The following is a 21,218-nucleotide window of genomic DNA, read 5'->3' on the forward strand; positions in this document are numbered from 1 at the left end:
TGGCCGTCATCAAGCCAGCCGATTGCGGCTAGTCAGTTAGTCTGCAGCAAAAGCTAATGGCTTTGACAATAAAGACAATAACGTGATGAAGAAATCGCTGCTGACCGCCATTTCCAGAAGGCCTTGGACCTTCAAAATGGGTTTCTCATGAATAATAATAATACAAAAAACAATGTTGAAAAATAAGAACTTATCTGACCATTTGAAAACACACGTCCTCATGTCACAACCAATCCGGACAACAGTGTAAATCATCAATTCAAGTACAAAAATGTCAAAACCTCAAACTCTGACAAATGCCTAATTTGGTTGGTCAAATGCCTAATTTGGTTGTGCAATCTGTTGTGAACAACTGAAAATAGCCTGTCTATAAGCTCACAAAGTGTGGCACCACAACATGTTGTGAGCTTGTGTATATGCAATTTTCAATGTGTGACACTAGCGCACAATTCTGTATTAATCAGGCTTTAATGTTTTCACATGCCAAAAGGGCAACGTATTGAGACGTTAAACGTCCAGAAATCGTCTGCAGACTCTCCAATTCAAGTGCTACGACGCTGAAAGGTGTATTAGACACTGGTGTTTGGGTGGGTGTGGTTGCCTTGTTGTTCTATTAGATACTGGTATTGGTTGTTGTTCTTTTCTCATTAAATCTTTCTATCACATCACAGCCAGGCAGCATGGACATTTCACAGATAAAGTTGTGGGAGAAAGTAGGGAGGCTGAACAACGTATCGGAGCACAAGCCTGGCAATGTCTGGTTCGTTACAGAGGCTTGTAATTGTAACACGGGCCGCATTCCAACTCATATCTAATTCATGTCCTACAGTCCTACTGCTGTAAACTTCTAGTTTACTACACTCCACAAATACAAAATATATTCACATTTTTTCCTTCCTAACACTGTAAGTGATGGGCAATTTCCAACACGTCGGCTGACTCCAACATTGGTTCTCATTGGTACAACTACAACTGATAGCACACATAACGTATATATCCTACTGTATATATACTGTGTTTATATATATATATTTATATATATTTTTTGCTTTAAAATCTGATTATTATTGCTAAATCATCACACAGGAAGGGGCCCCCGATCAACCAGTAGAGAATGTGAAGACATTGAGCGTTTGAATAATTCTACAGCTTTATCAAACTGTCTTAACGGCATTGGAATGTGTTTGGTTCACATGAGTCTCTCGTAAGCCAAACACCTTCTTCCACAATCTTCAAAAGCTACATGTACACTGCCAGTCTGTAATAGACACAGCGGCCATATTGGAAATTGGGCCTCTTTCTTCCTTCACAGGTGTTACCAATGATACTAATATTTGTACACACCCGTAAGGGGCCATTTGGAGCCCCGTCAAGGAACGATCCCTGGACCCCAATTTTCCAGTGAGCCAACATGCACAAAGGCAAAACGAACGTGGGGAAATTAAGTTATTTTCTACCCATTTTCAGAGATTCCAAAGTACAGACTGTAAAGCACAATTCATGCACGTTGTAGGACAGTGTGAGGCCATCTATAGACGCACCTGTGGAGCCGTGCCATGTAGTCCAGCTGACCCAGGGCAGCCTGCGTGGATGTCTATAAGCTCATACTTATGTATCACCTATTTTTGATGAGCGACGTTATCGTACCATTGAGCATCCATTAAGCATTAGGCAGAAGCATTTGAAAATTGTGGGAGCCAACATGTCCGCCTCGAGAGACTAATTTCACATCCACCGCCTAAAACTTCACAAAATAACTACTTTTGTGAATACATCAGAGACGGGCTTGTGTGAAAAAAAAATTAAACACACAAAAAAACCGTAACATAAAAACAGATCTCATATAGGAGCCCTTATTTATATTACTCAATCAGACGTTGTCTGAGGAGCAGCATCATGAAAACAGATGTCATGTAGTAATAATAATTAAAAAAAACACACACAAAAAGAAAGGTATGATCACATTCATCGATTAGAGTCCATGTTTGTGTTTGATTGTCGATTTTGAGACACATTGTTTTTGAGCTTCAATCATCTGGAAAACAAACTCCTCTCTTGACTTCACGTTTAAACCGTATGAAAATATCTATTCTAACGGACTGTGCAAAATAAACTATAACTTTATGCTTGTTTTGTTGATAGCTAAGAAAAGAAAAACAAACAGCTGTTTTTAATAACAGCTGATATTGCCTACAATAGTACTTTATGGAATAAAATAAACAAAGTCACGTGTACTGAAAACCCTCCATGCGGCATCGGTTCATTATGGCACGTAGAACAATAACAGCCTTGTCATCTCTTCTGTCATCGGTTAAATGCATGTAGAATGTCAGTGACAAAATAATAACGCATACAAAATGAGACGTGATCCCCCACGCTGTCATAACTGAACTCTAGCATCCCTTCTGGGGGAACAGACAGAAAATAGCTGATCTACAAGCTTGTAGATTGGAAAGATGTAGAGGGAAAAAAGAGGGCAGTGCAGACCTCGGTAAACGTAAGTACTGTATGTGGATTAGTGTCGATTTTGACAGCAAATTCTGATTTAGTGTTAAGTCATAGTTTTCTGAATAAAATTCAATTTAGTTTGAGTCATGTTTTAGTCATCTGAAAAGTTTTAGTTTTCGTCTAGTTTGAGTTGACTAAATAGCATAAGATTTTAGTCGACTAAATGTACAGTTGATTTAGTTGACTAAAATTTATTTTGCTAGGCCTTGATGGCGTCGGACTCGAAATGGCTGATTTTACACTTGTAAAGTTGTACGCATAAAATGACTTGTCTTTTAGAGGATCTCTTCTCCACTAATCCCTCCCTAACATTATAGTCTAGTTTTGTATTTGTTGACGAAATTGTCAATATATTTAGTCATCGTAGCTTCGTATTTATTTAGTTTTCATCAGTGTTTTTTCACTGATGAAAACTAAATAATTGTTTGTCGACTACTTTTTTTGGTAGTCGTCAAACAATTTTAGTCATAGTTTTAGTTGACAAAATCAACACTGGTCCTGATGAAGGTCTAAGGCGTTCCTTATTAAGTCATATAATAATTGCAAGTTCAAGACAAGTGTGCGGGATCACTCTACTTTAAACATTTGGATTCTCCTATGCGCCTGTCGCTAAGATACTTAAGGTGTGCATCGGCTTTCAGTCAAAATAAAAATAATAACAGAACCGTAAAAAAAAGACTTTAAAAAAAATAAAAAATGCAGTAGAATTTCTTATTAAGTTTGGTTTCAGCACTGAAATGAGACATTCATGCTGTGTGCTGCTTTGCTGACCGTTGTATTGCACAGAAAAAAAGTCAAAGACAAAACTACCGGCCTCGCAACTAAGGTATATCTACACACTTTCCCAAAATAAAGTAAGTAGTATAAAGGCTTTAAAATAAACAACAACGTAGAGGTTTCATTCGCAGGTTCGTATGGGGACATTTCTGTAGCTAGATTACAGTGGTTCTCAACCTTTTACGGATCAGGGCCCATGTTTGCGGCCCACCCATCTCACCACTTAACTCATTTACTGACGATCACGTCTTTTTTTTCAAAGGCGCTCGCTAACGAAGACGTCTTTTTTTTCTTTTTTTATTGATTCAGAATAGCCTCAAGTAGCCTCCCCGTCGCTAGGCAACGCTCGCTTCCGTTGTGGTCCGTCAATGAAATGTTTCCCCGCCATCCACTTCCATTATAAGTGCGACCTTTAGCAGGCCTTTTCTCGTAATTGAAGCTTGTAACGTCGATGTTAGGAGCTCATTAAAAGAAATCGGCGCTACCTTGCGGTTACAATATTAACGCTTTGGATGAAAGTTAACGTAACGATCCGGCAGATTAGTTTGGGCGATTTTTACTTCCGGTTCATCCGGCGTGAATTTCAAGGTTTTAAATGTTCTGCTGCCGTGTTAAGTGGTCAGATGGGTGGGCCGCGTCCATTTTCAGAGCATGTCAATTGTAATCAATCGATTGTTTTTCTGGCTTGGATCACAAGCTGGAATGTATCGGTTTATCACAATGACTGAAATGGTTCCGATTGTTTTTGGGTGGCCTACTTGAAATACCCTCGCAGCGCACCAGTGGTCCCCGGTCCCCACAGGTTTAGAATCACTGGCTTATTAGCTACTAGGTGTGTGTTGCTCCCTGCTGACACCACAGCTTCCCTGGCAGAACACAGCAGAGGTTCCCCGCTGTGCCAAGCCTGCTCCCCTAATCCATCTGTTCCTATCAAAGCTGCACAAGCACTAAAATGATCCCAGGGCTAGCTAGACGTGCCGGTGTGCTTCTTAGCCAGCAAACCTTGCAACACACTCAGAGATAGGCTGGTAAATGCTTACTGAGATGATCCCCCATGCGCGCACACACACGCACGCACGCACGCACACATACACAGTTAACAATAAGACACTTAAAAAGAAAATTAAGAATTTGACTCAACCACTTGAACCCTAGTATTCCTATTCTGGAGCAAACATTGGGCAAAAATAGCCGGGCTACAGCCTGCAGATCGGACATTTTTGGGGGAAGAGATTTGGTGTTTGGTGAAAATAAATAAATAATAAGCAGACCTAGTATAGTTCCCTGGTGGGACCACGGTCGACTAATTACTGTATATAGGCTTTATGTGGTTGAAAAGAGTCAAAGTCATCAGAAAATGAATAATGCCCTTATTGATCATACTGTAAAAAAACAAACAAGAAAAGCATCAAATGCTCGAGATGAACAGGGACATGGGGGAAATCGTCTGAAATTAAAATACGTTGTACTGGTGAGAGGTGCATAGGTTGGCAATGAAAAGATGATGATGATATGGTATCAACAGGTTACCAAGAGATTTCTAGGTTGCACATTCATTGTATTGGCGGGCATTGTACACCCATCTTTGTTGTGATTTACTCACTCACTTACTGCCTCTCCCGGTGCCATCCTCCACAACTCTTGTAACAGAGCCAGACTAATTTGATATGAAGTGCTATCATTTGTTTAACATTTGAAAAAGAAAAAGAAAATTGCCTTGTGATGACGTACCACAAAAAAACATTTCTTTCAGCTCCGTTAAGCGAGTTCGACAAACGGTGCATGGTCCCACGCTTGTACAAATCGTACCGACTGAACAGCACATCCACATCGTCTGCATAAAGACGTAAGCTGTGTTTGTTTTCTCCCAGGTGCTTTGTTTCTGGAGCGGCACAATGTTGACAAACCAACATTCTGTGCCGCCGTGCCGGCCAACACGCCTGAAGACCCCGGAAATCCTCTTTTGCTGTGCGGGTATCCCTTCAGCATTTTCACAGGCGCTACCCATAGGAAGTTACCTCCCTGGGGCTTCGATCAGGTCCGGACAGTCTCTCGGGGGGTCAGACCACGTTAACGCAGTTCCCTCCCCCTGCCATCGCCCTCTTGTTGCAGTAGGTGAAGCCGCCGTGACTGGCCGAGGAGCCGTTCATGTGGGACGTCTTGAGTTCCATCTGACAGGCAGTGATGGCCGCGTTGAGTTCCACCTGCGCCCGGTGGACCACGTAGAACATCAGGCCGATGCTGATGATGATCTGGAGGAGTGGACAAAAACATAAATAAAGACATGAGTTTAAGTTTTATGTATGTATACTTTGCAGTGCAATACTATGTCATCTCTGCAAGGCCGGACGGCCGAAGGCCAAAGACAATGTTTTCGCCCCAGTCCGTTAGAATCTTTGCACACACATTCCTGGGAGGCCAAGGAAGTACCTTCGCCCCCACACCTTTCTAATTGGCTTCATGGTGGGGCTATAACACTGTTTTTGCTACTACTCAAACTCACACAAAATCGGTACACATGAACTCTCTCTCAAGACAGTTTCAGAGCTCCACAGCTGAAGTTGGAGGCGTGAAAAGATGATGTCGGCGCCGAGTGAGTGAAAATGGATGCCCGGAGACCCTCAGGGCTGTATACTAGTGAATTTTCTGTTATTGTGAGGAAAGCTTGTGACAGTAGCACATTGTTATGTTATTCTGCTTTGTTTATCCTGTGCATGTTATTTATTTTGAAATGAAATGTAACGTGTGGTGCTGAGTTTGAATATTATTATTATTATCTCCATTCACGAGTAAGGTAATGGGCCTTGTACCTGGGATGATTGACGGGTGACAGAGATTGATGTCGCCACCCATCCAAGGTTATATGTAGAGGAAGTGACACACAGGGAACAGGGGGGACAATTGTAAACAGAGTGTAGGCCTACACAGAGGGGAAGAGGAGCTCCAGGCGCCAGATCACGTCCGATTTAAGTTAAAGTTTAATCGGTGTGTCTGCAGCCATTGTGAAGAACTGTCAAACTGTCGGGTCCAACGGGGGAATTAAGCAACTGCTTAATTGTCGCTGCCGTCGGAGCGATCAGTGTTGGGATCTAAAACTGTCGGTGTTTGCTGCTTGGAGGCTACGTACCGGTGAGGTCGATCCTGAACTGTTCTTGTGGATTATAAACATTTCGGGGTACCCCATTCTTATTTTCATTTAACCGTTTTGAGCGGAGGAGCGCAGCGCTGCGTTTCTTTGGAACTGCTATAGACTTGTGCGTGCGCGGAGCTTAATTGGAGAAGAGGACGGACGCGGACTTTATTATTTATTTAACATTGAGCGCGGTTTTGCATAGTTGACTTTGGGGGGGTTATTGTTCATTGTCTGTAGTTGACGTCGTGACGCAAAGCGTTGCAGAGAGCGTCGGGATTTGTTTGGGGCGTGAGGGGTTTTGAAAGTGTATTATGGTTTGTTGATGAAGTTCGTTTGCCTGTTTGTTTCTTGTATTTAGTAGGGAGAGAGACAGGGACAGACGCACTGTGCCAAGTGCACTGGTTCAACTGAACACCGTTGTTTGACAATCTCATTTCTTGACAACTCTATATAAATACTACAAATATAACCCTACGTTTCCGCTTAATTTTTCCTTAGTTAATGATTTGCCTTAATGCACAAAGGGCGATTGTTACAGGTGGTGGCCCATACGGGGAACTAGGGATATACATTTAATAGAGATAGCTTGTTTTTGTGGTTGTTTTACAACGGTGAAGTTGAGAAGTACACTGTAAAAAATAATTCTGACTTTTACTCAAAAAGTACACTGTAAAAACTAATTCTTAACTTTTACTCAAAAAAACGAAAAAGGACATACAAAACACAATGGAGCAGAGTGGAGGCACTACTTTTAAAGTACAGCAAGAACTGGCCTGCATTGAGAACAGGTTGCAAGCTTTCGGTAACCAAGTTCAGTGTGTGCAGCGCCAATTTGAGGAAGCTATGGAGAGCACTATAAATAGGGAAATGTCCCGGAGGGATTACATAGATCGCCAGTTGGTGGAGATGGGAACTCTAATCAAATCCTCAGTTGAGCAATTACAGAAGAGACTGGTCGAGTGTTTTAGGAGGATTGATGAGAAAGGGGCCAGTGAGGGGTCGAAAATAAAACGAGCCAAAACATCTCGCCCAAGCTCCCATACTCCCCATAACCCTCAAGGGTGTCCCACCAGTACTTCCCACCATCTGGCCTCCCGTGGCCTGCCCGTCGGCACGAAGAAGGCTCAACGACCATGCGTAGACGGAGGACCCAAGAGGGCGACACTGGGTGGAGCTCAGGTGGCACGCGCGGATGTCAACCTCGTGCAGCAGGTGATGGGGGAATTACCACCACCGAGAGGCGGTGATGGTGTCACTCCAGGACCCCGAAGCCGAGGTGCCCCACCGGAGGTGAAATGCCCGTCCAAGAGGTGGCCACCGGAGGTAACTCTGGCTGGTCTAGGCAGGGCTCAGGGTGCAGATCCCAAGGTCAGAGGTCTACTCGAACATCTGGACCAGACTGACCAGCGACCGGGCCGCCCAGGCTTCGAGGAAGTTCGGGGGATCCTGTATCGGAGACAGCCGACCAAGTCCTCTGGATGGAAATATCAGGTGGTGGTGCCTGACAGCTTGGTCCACTGTTTCCTGGAACATTTCCACAACGGTGGTCACCCTGGTAGGCTGAAGACACTCCTTCGAATCCTCGAAGTATCCTGGTGGTCAACAGTCCGCAGGGATGTGTGGGACTACATTGAGGGATGCCGTGGCTGCCAGCAACGCAAGCCAGTCGATTGTAAGCCGCCCCACAGGTTACCGCCCGCCCAGGTAGTCCAAGCAGGAGATCCCCTCGGGCACGGCCCGACAGGGTCGGGCTCGAGGAGTACAAGAGGGAACACCGTGCTGCTGGTCACCCTGGACTACAACAGCCAGTGGGCTATGATAAAAGAAATTCCACGAAGGACGGGAGACTCTCAGTCTAGAAAAGCCAAATGGTATAGTGCCTGGCGGAATAGGCCTGTTCCGGACAGACGGTTTGGACTGGGCGAGAGTATACCCTCCTTCAAAAGCATCTGAGATATACTTGTCGAGGCTTGTGCCCCCTATTTGGTCAGGTTCAGCCTTAGCGACGAGTCAGACAGGTCCGGTAAATTACCGTGTGAAATGGAGAGAGAACAATAAAGTAGACACACAAATGTGGTCAACCTCCAACCCTACTTTGGTAGGACTTGGAAAACAGCTTCCAGCTTGGGGGGGGGGGGGGGACTGTGACAGTAGCACATTGTTATGTTATTCTGCTTTGTTTATCCTGTGCATGTTATTTATTTTGAAATGAAATGTAACGTGTGGTGCTGAGTTTGAATATTATTATTATTATCTCCATTCACGAGTAAGGTAATGGGCCTTGTACCTGGGATGATTGACGGGTGACAGAGATTGATGTCGCCACCCATCCAAGGTTATATGTAGAGGAAGTGACACACAGGGAACAGGGGGGACAATTGTAAACAGAGTGTAGGCCTACACAGAGGGGAAGAGGAGCTCCAGGCGCCAGATCACGTCCGATTTAAGTTAAAGTTTAATCGGTGTGTCTGCAGCCATTGTGAAGAACTGTCAAACTGTCGGGTCCAACGGGGGAATTAAGCAACTGCTTAATTGTCGCTGCCGTCGGAGCGATCAGTGTTGGGATCTAAAACTGTCGGTGTTTGCTGCTTGGAGGCTACGTACCGGTGAGGTCGATCCTGAACTGTTCTTGTGGATTATAAACATTTCGGGGTACCCCATTCTTATTTTCATTTAACCGTTTTGAGCGGAGGAGCGCAGCGCTGCGTTTCTTTGGAACTGCTATAGACTTGTGCGTGCGCGGAGCTTAATTGGAGAAGAGGACGGACGCGGACTTTATTATTTATTTAACATTGAGCGCGGTTTTGCATAGTTGACTTTGGGGGGGTTATTGTTCATTGTCTGTAGTTGACGTCGTGACGCAAAGCGTTGCAGAGAGCGTCGGGATTTGTTTGGGGCGTGAGGGGTTTTGAAAGTGTATTATGGTTTGTTGATGAAGTTCGTTTGCCTGTTTGTTTCTTGTATTTAGTAGGGAGAGAGACAGGGACAGACGCACTGTGCCAAGTGCACTGGTTCAACTGAACACCGTTGTTTGACAATCTCATTTCTTGACAACTCTATATAAATACTACAAATATAACCCTACGTTTCCGCTTAATTTTTCCTTAGTTAATGATTTGCCTTAATGCACAAAGGGCGATTGTTACAAGCTTTCGCTGAAGAGAGGGTTTTACGCGGGTTAACTAGCTCAGTACAGAACTAAACCCATTGATGGGTTAACTAGCTATGTCCTGTCCTCCCTCACACTGCTGGCCAAACAGAAGGCTCTTACACTCTGCAGTAATGTTGTTTACAATTTGTTTTAATATTGTGTTTACCTATTGATTATGCTCTTGCTTTTACTGTGCTTTGTGTTAATTTCGTCTTTAATCAGATTGATTTATTCTAGCCACATCGCCCCCCCCCAAAAAAATAAAATAAATAAAAGGATTTGCCTTTTGTCAGGCCGCAATTGCAAATAAGAATGTGGTTCTTAATTGTTCTGCCCACTTAAATGAAAAGGTAAAAATAAATAATAATAAATACAGCATACGATACTCATGAGAAATACTGAGTTGAGTGCTGAGAGTGTGCAACTTTAACATCAGTATCGGCATCAACCCACACTTCGATCTTTCTGAAACGGACATAAAAGCAGTGTGTAATCAGTGCATGTATGGATTTGTGCAGGTCACAGACATGTCCTTGGCAAGCTACCTGGTGGCCTTCTCAGTGGGCAGCAGGCACTTTAAAACACTTTCAGCTTAGTGTGTAGCCCAGACAGTTTTTTTAAGTAGCTTGATTCAATATTTAGATATTAATTTGATCACACATGCCCCCTTCCTACATACAGTACATTGAACTGTACTCTCAGAGAGTTCAATTAACATTCAGGATTTGACTGTGTAAGTTCAAAAAGTGTTTTATCAGAACCTTTAAGAGCCAGTCAGTGGCACTCTAAGCACAAAGCACTAACAGGAGAATGAATTAGCCTAAAAGGCTTCTTCTGCAGTGTGCCAATCAGTCCGTTCAGAACAGTAACTCTTAACAGCTTGGAGCGAAGCTTAATAAAGGCAGGAAACTAAACTAAACTTTTTTATTTATTTATTTTTTGTTAAAAGGTAAAGTTCAATATTCTGATAGTTATCAATTCAATGTAGTGTTTGTTCAGTACCACAAGTCAGGTACAGGTAACTTTTTTCTTGAAATCCGGACCACAAACACATTTAAAATAAACCTCAAGGACCATCCTTATCACAACAAGGATATATGGTACATATTAAAGGTAACATGTACTTTATTTATCCCCCCTGGGGAAATGTGTCCTCTGCATTTATTTGACCCACACCGTCCCAAGTTAACTACTTATTAGGAGCATTGAGCAGCCACAGGGCAGCGGCGGGACGGGAGACCAACTCCAAGTGTTATTCCTGTACCTTGCTCAAGGGCAAGAACCATGCAAACCCCACACAGAAAGGCCAAAACAGCAGGGAATCGAACCCGGAACCTTCTCGCTGTGAGACAACAGTGCTAACCACTGCTCCACATATTAAAAAAAATCACACCCGTGTGAAGTGAGGGGCGCTCTTATCATCTTACAACATCGAGGAGCCAATAAGAGACCACTATTTTTACCCTGACATACATACCCAACAGACTCGTGCGCATTGCACCGATCACAGTACCTTTTACTCACCAAAGATATCATCAATAGCCAATAAGGGCACATTATGGTATATATTGTTTTCCTGACAATACAACGACTCAAACTTATACAGGTATGTTTTACATGCAACCTCTATTAATCTAACTCTAATATATTAAAGTCTAACTCATGTTGCTATGATTAGATGATGTAATGATGATGTAAAACAAACAGTGTCAAAACAAACATTAAATTATCTTTAATGTTTGTGTTAGGGACAAGATGACGTACATTTTCTCTTCATTGTCAATGGCAAAAAAAACAAAAAATGAACTAAACACAAACAATAAACCTGTATATAGGAGGGGCTAGCGCCCCTCACAAAATAAATACACTAACACAAACACAAATGATCTTAAAGCCTGATGGTCGCTGTGAGCTTGTAGATCAGCTATTTTTTGTGTGACTCCACACACGATATCATGCACTTAACGTTCAGTATGTTTGAATATAAAATATGGTTAAAGTGGTTAAAATTATTGTGACTCTATATTAAACTATTTCGCTGGGGACACCCAGGTAACCCAGGCCTAGTTAGTGATGGCTAAAGTTAGAGTGAGCTTTGTGAGATGCTGGGGGTAAAAATAATCTTTAAAGTCTTGAATGTGCATCAAATGTGCAAACCTGTACAAAAAAAAGAACTACAGGAAGAGCTGTGGAGTAGGAAGATCCAACAAGCAGGTATGCAAGTCTCAGCAAAACCAAAATAGAATACGAGAGGGAACAAAAAGAATCCCACAATGTCAAAATGTTACAACGGCCCCGTACAAGATCTCAAAGCTGGATGAAATGCAGTTGGGAACAGAATGTACCTGCCCAGATTGCATGCTGTGGAACTATGTCCGTAGATAGATGGCCCCAAGGATATGGAAGATAAAGATAAAATATCAGTAAGGTTCATCCTTTGGGGAGCATAAAAAGGCACACATCAAATTGCTTTGCAATGTCGCCAGTAGATAGACCTATAGCTGCCATTGCTGCTAGGATTGTCACAATTATTACCACGCATTGTGAGCTTGTACATTGGCTATTTTCAAATGCCCGGAATATAGGGCTGAAGTGGTGTGTGTTTTTTGATAATAATCAAAATCTACAAAGTAAGTTTTCAAATAATTGTAGTGGAGTAAATGTATAATATTTGCCTCTGAGATGTAGTGGAGTGTAAGTAAAAGTACCTAAAATTGGAAATATTCCAGTAAAGTAAAAAAAAATATCTCAAAAATTGAGTAAATGTACTTAGTTACTTTGTACTTAGTTACTGATTGATATAATCACAATTATTTTTGCATGAACGTCAATCGTTTCCATGTTTCAAAGATAGCAGAAATAATAGCAGAAATAGCAGATCTTCGAGCAAAGATCAACTTTTTCAATCATAACTCTGAGTCATCACACAGACCCATATACAGTATGACAAACTACAACTTCACTAGGTCAACGTTCCAGATGGCACACCTGCTTGATACCCGTCTCGAAAACATTCCACTACGAAGTATTGCTGAGTGAAGTGAAACCAGTTTGAATGGACCTTAAATGGGAGGATTAGGACACATTCATAATAGATAGGTAGGTATGCCATAAGACAGTAACACACCCTGTTAAAGAGGTCAGCATGCAATGAATGCATCATCTGTCCTGTTCATGTGGGCTTTTTAAACACCGCATCCAGAGGCACAGACATTTAACTGGTTGTGCTAGCTGGCCGATTCTACACTGTCGTTTCCTGTACAATTAACAATGCAGGCATTTAGCAAACGCTCTTACCCAGAGCGACTTACAAAGTGCACGATTGGAATAAGCAAGAGTAAGAATGAACTCTAGTCGATAATATACAAGGGAAATAAGTCACTAAATAGAGTGTGGAGAGAACAGTGGGGTACCTCAAAGAATCTAGGATACAGTCAGGTACATTTAAGAATACGATGTTAGGCCCAGGCTGCCAGTGCCAGCGTGGTGGTCCGAGCACCCTAGGCTGCAATGCCAGCCTGACAGCGTGCTGTGGGTTCGAACCCCGATCCCGACAACCTCTGCTGGGTGTCACTCCCCATCTCTCTCTTCATTTCCTGTCAGTCTACTGTCCAATCAATAAACGCATAAAAAGCCCAAAATAAATCTTAAACCTCTGTCCCATGTTAGACAGAATTTAAACTGCTAAGAACATGAAGCAATAGCATAAAACATGAAACACCCTAGAACTTTAAAATATAAGCCTAGATTAAAGGAAATTTGATTTATTATAGGGCTGCAACGATCGTTTGTCTCAGCCATTATTCTATCGATTACATTTTTAATGAATCACACAATTGAAAAATAAATAAACAAACAATAATACAAATTCTCGCCTATAATAAGTTTAATGACATGGCCTAAAATAGGGACCAAGGTTGAAAGTGGTTAAAACACATCTATTATTTTTATGGTATGTATATATGTGTGTATGTGTGTATATATAAGCTCCCTCTGTTATTGGGAAATGAGTGCGCACATACTGTAGTACTAATGTTTTGGTGAGCAGTTCTATGAGCCCCATGTGAACAGATGAAGTGACTTGTGTTTCAAGAAGAGTGTGAATCACCAGGGGGCAGTTACTGTGTGTGTGTGTGTGTGTGTGTGTGTGTGTGTGCGCATGCAAACTGTGCATGCGCGCGCGTGTGTGAGGGAGAAATGTGCCACCGCTCTATGTGTCTGACCCGCAGGTCATTTGAAACTGTCACCACATTGCTTACACCTGTTGCAATTCCATTGGCGCTTGGCTAGTGCCCAGGAGTGATTCATGGCTATGCACGGTTCATCAAACTGTGGTCCACAGACCACAAAGGGTCCATGGCATATTGCAGGTGGTGAGTGTGTGTACACACACACACACACACACACACACACACACACACACACACACACACACACACACACACACACACACACACACACACACACACACACACACACACACACACACACACACACACACACACACACACACACACACACACTTGGCCGCAGACCCCCATCTAGAAATATCTTGTACCAGGGAACCCCACATGCAAAGATTTGCACAAATTATTTGCACAAAATTATTATTAGCCACTTAGTGCCGTGCTATGATGATCTGCTATATACTGTATATATAGCTAAAATCTAAAATGACAGATGCTTTCCTGATTGTTAAATAATGTCATCAAGTACATCACATTTAAGAAAGAGTTTGAACTAATGTGTATTGTGTTTTTGTTTAATTTTTAATGACAAATGGACGCTAGGAGGGTTCATCCCGGCAACCTACAGAGACACAGTTTTATCGGGTGTTATGTGGTGTTGGCGTCATGGCGGCTCCCTGTCCACTGACCTGCAGGCTGAAGACGAAGTATCCGCTGAGGCTCTGCTCGGCGATGACGTCCTCCATGGTGCGTAGCGTGGTGCCCAGGTAGGAGTTGAGGAGCTGGGTGGGCAGCAGGCCCACCGACGAGGCCACCAGGTAGTTTGGCAAGGACACATCTGTGATCTGCAACAAATCAAATATGTGACACTGATTTAATCCAGTTAAGACCCGATTCTACAAATGTCTTCTAAATCATGACAGTTTTCAGAAAAACCTCTGTTTCTATGTCAGTGGTGCTCAACCTTTTTCAGAATTATCTGTATTTGGCCGTGGACCCTCAGTCCCTCATGTCTTGTTCACATCCATGTGCAGATGGTGCACAGTCATACCTACACGTCTACCTACTTTGTTCTGTTATCAAGTATGGAATTTTAAAGTGTCCGTGTGGAGCGCAGGTTATGTGTAATGTCACTCAACGTCTCTGTGCCGGTGTCTAAATATAAACGTGTGTCTGTCTGTCGGTGTGTGTGTGGGTGTGTGTGTGGGGGTGTGTGTGTGTGTGTGTGTCTGTCTGTCACCCTTGAACACCAATGAGTGATGACATAAGCGCGTGTGTGTGTGTGAAGATGCGACCTTCGTATTCGGTACACTGTGACTCCAGTGTTGCTGATAGTGCTGTGTTTGGGGTGTGCGTGTGTGTGTGTGTGTGTGTGGGGAGGGGTTGTCATGGCTTGTTGCAGCGAGACAGAGTGTGTGTGTGTGTGTGTGTGACGTGTGTGTGTGTGTGTGCAGTGCACCAAGATGTTATCTAGGTTAAGTCAACACTCATGCTTAACATGTACTGTAGATCCGGCATGAATGTCTTTCCATCCATGATAAATCCTAACCCACCTGCTGTTAGGCTGGGTTCGGTCACACTTTTATTGCACCCTCATGTCCTTATGAAAGCCTCCTAGATCATCAGGCTCAGGCTGATGTCACTCTTGGGACAAACAGGCCTAGATCTCAATGTTTCTCCTTGACAAATTATCACCAATATGTCCACATCATGTGTAAACAAGCTAGAACTAAACCCACCACCTATTCCAAGGGCTCCCCAAATATTCCCACCATGGACCGCCCCCTCCCACCATCTAAAAAGATATTTGTGCCAGGGGGCCCCCCCAGAAGCGTATTTGAGTAGGAAAAAATGTCGCTTTAAAGATGATTTTTCAGAAACTGCAGATCTACAAGCTCATTGCACAGCACAAAGTGAATAGCATAAGTATAAAATAATGGTTACATTTTGGGTTCATGCAATCTTACTTTTTTACCTTCATGATTAAAGTAGCATTGTATTGTTCACTGGCACAATCATCATTGTGACAGATTTACCAGAACATTGGCAGAAATTGAATTATAATTTATTTATCTTATTATGTGTATGTGGCTAGTTGTCAGATAGATTGATTGTAGATTAAGACCCAGACATTGGAACACGTGTTCCAATGGATCCAGAGTGGAAATCTTTGACGTCAAAGTACAAAACGTCCAAACGTACAAAGTACATTCATTTATGAAAATGAAAACATAAAAAAATGAAATATGCAGATTCACGCATTCTGCACAACATTGATGATATATATCATTATCATTGCTGAAAACCTCTCATCTCTTTGTGTTTAAATAAATGAACGCACTACTTGATCAAACTACAGCGTCACACAAAAGCACATCCGCAAGCTCGAAACGCGGTGCTAAGCGACACGCTGCCAGGTTATCGAAACTATGACTTACGGTATATGAGGTTTCAACCTGACAGAGACAATATTTCTTTACCTCTTGTCCCCATTCAATTCAACTCTTATTAATCAAAAGTCATTAATTCACTAGTTACACAGGCCTGTGATCCTCACAATTCCACTACTGTTTATATAATAGCTTATTTATTCCCGAGATTAGGCTCTTGTGAACTCAGTCATCTGTTTTACTGTCAGTATCTTTTTTCTTTCTAATGCTTAAGCCAAACAGATGGTTTCATCCTGCATGACTGGATTAAACGACCTTCCTTTTAGCACGGTGGAAAAAAGGGCGGAACTTTGACAGAGCACTGTCTCTCTGTGCGTCAAAAGGTTAGAAGCAACCCAGTCAGTACAGGATAGGATAGAGCATCTGGGTCTCAATGACCGGTCCGGGGACCAACCGGGGTCCCAGGTGGACCCTTTATCGGGCCTGTAACCAAAATAAAATTAAAGTCTGCTGCAAATAGCCGCCTGGTTCCTTTTAAACGCCAGGGCAGGGTCCAAATCGATTTTGCGTATTAAACGCCTGGACTACTATTTGGGATATCAAATATACGGTACTTTTGATGCAGTAATGAGGTCTTTTTCTGTCCTCCTTTCTTTCTTTTTTTGAGTGGTGCAACCACTCCCTTACGGAGCTATGTGTGTGCCTGGGTGCCTGGGTCTGAGCACGAAAATAGCATGGTTGTTTTTCACCACATGTGCGCAACCTAATACACACACAAACACACGCACATATTAACTGTATATATGATGATTTCGGGTGTGCCAGTACAGTAGAGGGTACAGTAGAGGGACCCCCACACGGTAACTCTGTCACGAGTCTGGATGTTCCGGGGACCTCCCCGGGGACTCTCCTGGGACTGATTTTTTTTTGTTATGGATTAAAAGGGTCTTAAAATCCTTAAATTGTCACTTCACTGTCTAGTGGGGACCCCCAAAAAGCATGTGGTTGGGAGTTATGGCAGTTGAGAACCACTGCCATAACCCCCACCATAACCTTGAGAATCAGTGGGATACGGGCTAGTCGTTCCAGGACCCCTGGCCTGCACCTTGAGAATCAGTGGGATACGGGCTAGTCGCTCCAGGACCCCTGCACCTTGAGAATCAGTGGGATACGGGCTAGTCGCTCCAGGACCCCTGCACCTTGAGAATCAGTGGGATACGGGCTAGTCGCTCCAGGACCCCTGCACCTTGAAAATCAGTGGGATACGGGCTAGTCGTTCCCGGACCCCTGGCCTGCACCTTGAGAATCAGTGGGATACGGGCTAGTCGTTCCCGGACCCCTGGCCTGCACCTTGAGAATCAGTGGGATACGGGCTGGTCGTTCCTGGACCCCTGGCCTGCACCTTGAGAATCAGTGGGATACGGGCTAGTCGTTCCAGGACCCCTGCACCTTGAGAATCAGTGGGATACATGCTAGTCGTTCCAGGACCCCTGCACCTTGAGAATCAGTGGGATACGGGCTAGTCGTTCCAGGACCCCTGGCCTGCACCTTGAGAATCAGTGGGATACGGGCTAGTCGTTCCAGGACCCCTGCACCTTGAGAATCAGTGGGATACGGGCTAGTCGTTCCAGGACCCCTGCACCTTGAGAATCAGTGGGATACATGCTAGTCGTTCCAGGACCCCTGGCCTGCACCTTGAGAATCAGTGGGATACATGCTAGTCGTTCCAGGACCCCTGCACCTTGAGAATCAGTGCTAGTCGTTCCAGTACCCCTGCCCTGCACCTTGAGAATCAGTGGGATACGGGCTAGTCGTTCCAGGACTCCTGCACCTTGAGAATCAGTGGGATACGGGCTAGTCGTTCCCGGGTGGTGAAGCTATCGCTGGTGTCTGACGGCTGCACTTGACCTTCTTGGTTGGTAGTATGGTGAAAGCAGAGCGTCACGGTCCAAAGGGCAAACCTCTCACGTTCCTGCTCCCCCTCCTCCCCCTCCCCGTGTCAGGAACATTTTATTCAGGGTCCTCCACACCTTAATCAACATGACAGGTTTTAAATGACTTTACACAGGCTTAACAGATAAAACGTTATGAAATAGAGATTTGTTGAAAATAGTTCTACTTCAGTAATAATATAGTTCCCCCCCCCCCTCTATCCAGTGAATGGGTGATAGTACCTTAAGTACAGTTACTTGAGTACTGTACTTTAGTATTTCCATAATTATATTATATACACGGGCGAGCTTGTAAATCTTTGAGGGGCGCTAGCCCCTCATATACCCAGCGTTGAGTGTTTGTGTAAACACAAACATTGAAGACAAAAGTGTACAAAAGTGAGGACGCAAATTGTGATTGGCCAACGTGATTGGGTGGTAATTGTGCCATTGGTTGAGAATGAGATGATGTGTGATGATAAGAGCACCCCTCACTTCACACAGGTGTGATTTTTTTTAACAAAATTGAAAAATCTCTCTCCTCTTCTGGGGGGGTGGGTGGAGGCACAACATATTTTCAGATTTTGGGGGTCCACTGCCAAATATGTCAATTTGGGGGTCCTTAGCACGAACATGGTTGATAATTACTGGCTCTACAGTGTCTCTCTACTCCCCCTTCCCTCCGACGAGCGCTGGAAGGCCGACGGGCGGGCGGCGGCGTGGACTTGTCATCACGCCCTACAGACACTGCAGCCTTGAATTAGGCCACGGCTCCTCGCACATAAAGCTCAGCGCAGTGGAGCTCTTTTGTTCCAGCCGTTGAAGGGAATGTCAGAGCGGGGAGAGTCTTCACCCAGGGACCAGTAAGAGAGCCGGGCAGGCGCTGCCAGAAGCAGGCTAATAGGCTGCGTCTCCCCCCACCCACCCACCCACCCTCCTCTGTCCTCTCCTCCTTTCCAACTCTCCCACACTCTCCTCTCGACCTCTCTTAAGGCCAGTGGTTGGTTGTCAAAACGTCTTTCATATCACGGACCCACAAATTAGCCCAAGTTAAACCCCTGTAGTCTTAAGAGAACTGGACTTGAGTTATAACTGTTCTTAGATTTATTTTTTTTCTTTTACACTTTTTCCCATTTACAACCAAAGCTCTTTGCCTACAATAGCCGATCTACAAGCTCACAATGCATTGCAAATGAGACACATTGTGAGCGTGTAGATCGGCTATGTTTGGTTGATGTTGCCACCAGAATATGGATGCTGGGGTCTAAGAGGTTAATGTGCCCGGCCGCCTACCACCGTACCCCCATCTGAAAATATTTCGTGGCAGCTTAATTGGCTGATGCATATTTTGAAACAATAATCTAAATCTACAAACTAACTCGTTTTTAAAATAATTTTAGTGCCGTAAAAAGTAAAAGTATAAAATGTGTACTTAAGTACAGTATTTGAGTAAATGTATACTTAGTTACTTTCCACCCCTGCTCTCCTGATGAATTCAGCATCTCTTCAGCACCTCATTATGTAGGGTAATGGATGGGAGGCAGATAAATACCTGTAACAAGATACAGTGGGGGGACCTGAATATGTCCAACTCATCCTCCAAAAGGCCACAAAAGATTATTATTATTTTTTCACCACAGCCGGGCCCGTTGTTTTGCTAACGGTTGCAGTCTTGGTCGTGGTTTCAGGTTACCTCCCCCAGCCATAATGCAACGGCGTGCACTTCAGCGGAAACATGCAAGGGACGAGGAGGAAGGGGGGCGCACACTGAAATGTAGCCTTGTGCGCAGAAAAGGCGCTCGCCAAGGGCAAACATCCGCATAACTAATACTTACACCGGCAACCGTTATGTACTTTCGAACACGGTGGCCCTGTTTTAGGGAATGTCATTGTAGGGCAATTTTTGCAAAAATCTTGCAAAAAAATTTACAATATTTTCTCAAAGCGTGTCGCTATGTGTCGTGACTGTGTAGATTGGCGTTTTCGCTGTGAACCTTTTATTATTATAATATGTATGCCTTGTATGGCCTGTTTTGGCCACATAGTATAATATTTATTTTGATTAATGTAATTTCTGTCAGTCATTTCTTTGTATATTTACTTTTCTTTTTTTGCCCTGTGCAGTTCTAATTTCCCAAATGGCATGTTTTTATTTTCCATGTTCCATTGTTCAATGCCACTGTGACTGTCAATTGTAACAGCACCAATGTAATGCGGGTGACAGCCCTATAACCATAGGACCAGCTGTTTGGCGCTGCCTTGAAATATGACTTGTGGTTCGCCCTTCAAAACACTCACACCACCTTGGCTTAATGGCTTCCAAGAGAAAATGTGAACTACCAGGAATGTTATGTAATTTATATGATTAATATTGCACGATCATGGTTGCCTTCATCTCTTAGACCTTCTCTGTCGTTTACTAGTGTAACCCAGAATGCATTGCTGTCCTCAATAAATCAAGGTCAGGTCTGGGCTATAGTTCAAGTACACTGCAACCGTTGCAAATCTTGGCTGTCCAGTGGGAAAACCTTGCATGTCCAAAACCATTACTTTTCAGGAAATGGCAGGAGAAAATAAAATAACCAATGGATCCAATGTACTGTAGTTATAATTTAGTCACAAGCTCTAATACGTTTCGTTGGTTTAATATTTATGAAACCCAGGGACAGTGGGACACACTTCACACTTTCAACAGAGGAAACCATGCAAGGCACCAACCTGCACATCTGGAGCAATTAGGTTGTTCAGTTCAGTGTCTTGCTCAAGGACACTTCGACACCAACTGGCAACCTTACGGTTCCCATCCGGCCACTCCTACTACCCCTGAGCCACCGCCGCCCCGTATGCATGACACGATTAAAGGAGAATTCCATGCTAGAAGGCTTTCTTACCTTTATTTGTAGTTGTTACGTCCCCACCAAAGAGGTCCAGGTGTTATGTTGTGCAAACGTGCATTATTGGCTATTTCCCCTAATATAAGCCCTCAATGGGGGTGGGTTGTTGTGCTAATTCGCTTATTTCCATCGAAATAAGTAGTAAAGTGTGCCGCTTGGGATACTATTTACATTATGAAGAGAGGATATAAAAAATATTGATTTTTGAGCGATGGAAATAAGCGAACACCCCATAGCCCCATTCAAT

General features: G+C 43.6%; 1 protein-coding gene across 2 annotated transcripts in view; it reads right to left on the bottom strand.

The window, feature by feature from the left end:
• Window positions 1-4,638: 4,638 nt before the first annotated feature.
• The window catches only part of tmem64 (transmembrane protein 64), a 33,654-nt gene continuing 17,074 nt past the window's right edge, over window positions 4,639-21,218 (bottom strand). For both annotated transcript variants that reach the window (XM_079522873.1, XM_079522872.1), the window contains exons 3-4: window positions 14,446-14,601; window positions 4,639-5,537 (exon numbers count right to left, since the gene is read on the bottom strand). In XM_079522873.1, the coding sequence (XP_079378999.1) occupies window positions 5,346-5,537; window positions 14,446-14,601 (348 nt within the window). In that variant the 3' untranslated portion in view covers window positions 4,639-5,345. The remainder of the gene's footprint in view (window positions 5,538-14,445; window positions 14,602-21,218) is intronic.

This window comes from Electrona antarctica (assembly GCF_951216825.1).
Source record: "Electrona antarctica genome assembly, chromosome: 15".
Classification (NCBI taxonomy): domain Eukaryota; kingdom Metazoa; phylum Chordata; class Actinopteri; order Myctophiformes; family Myctophidae; genus Electrona; species Electrona antarctica.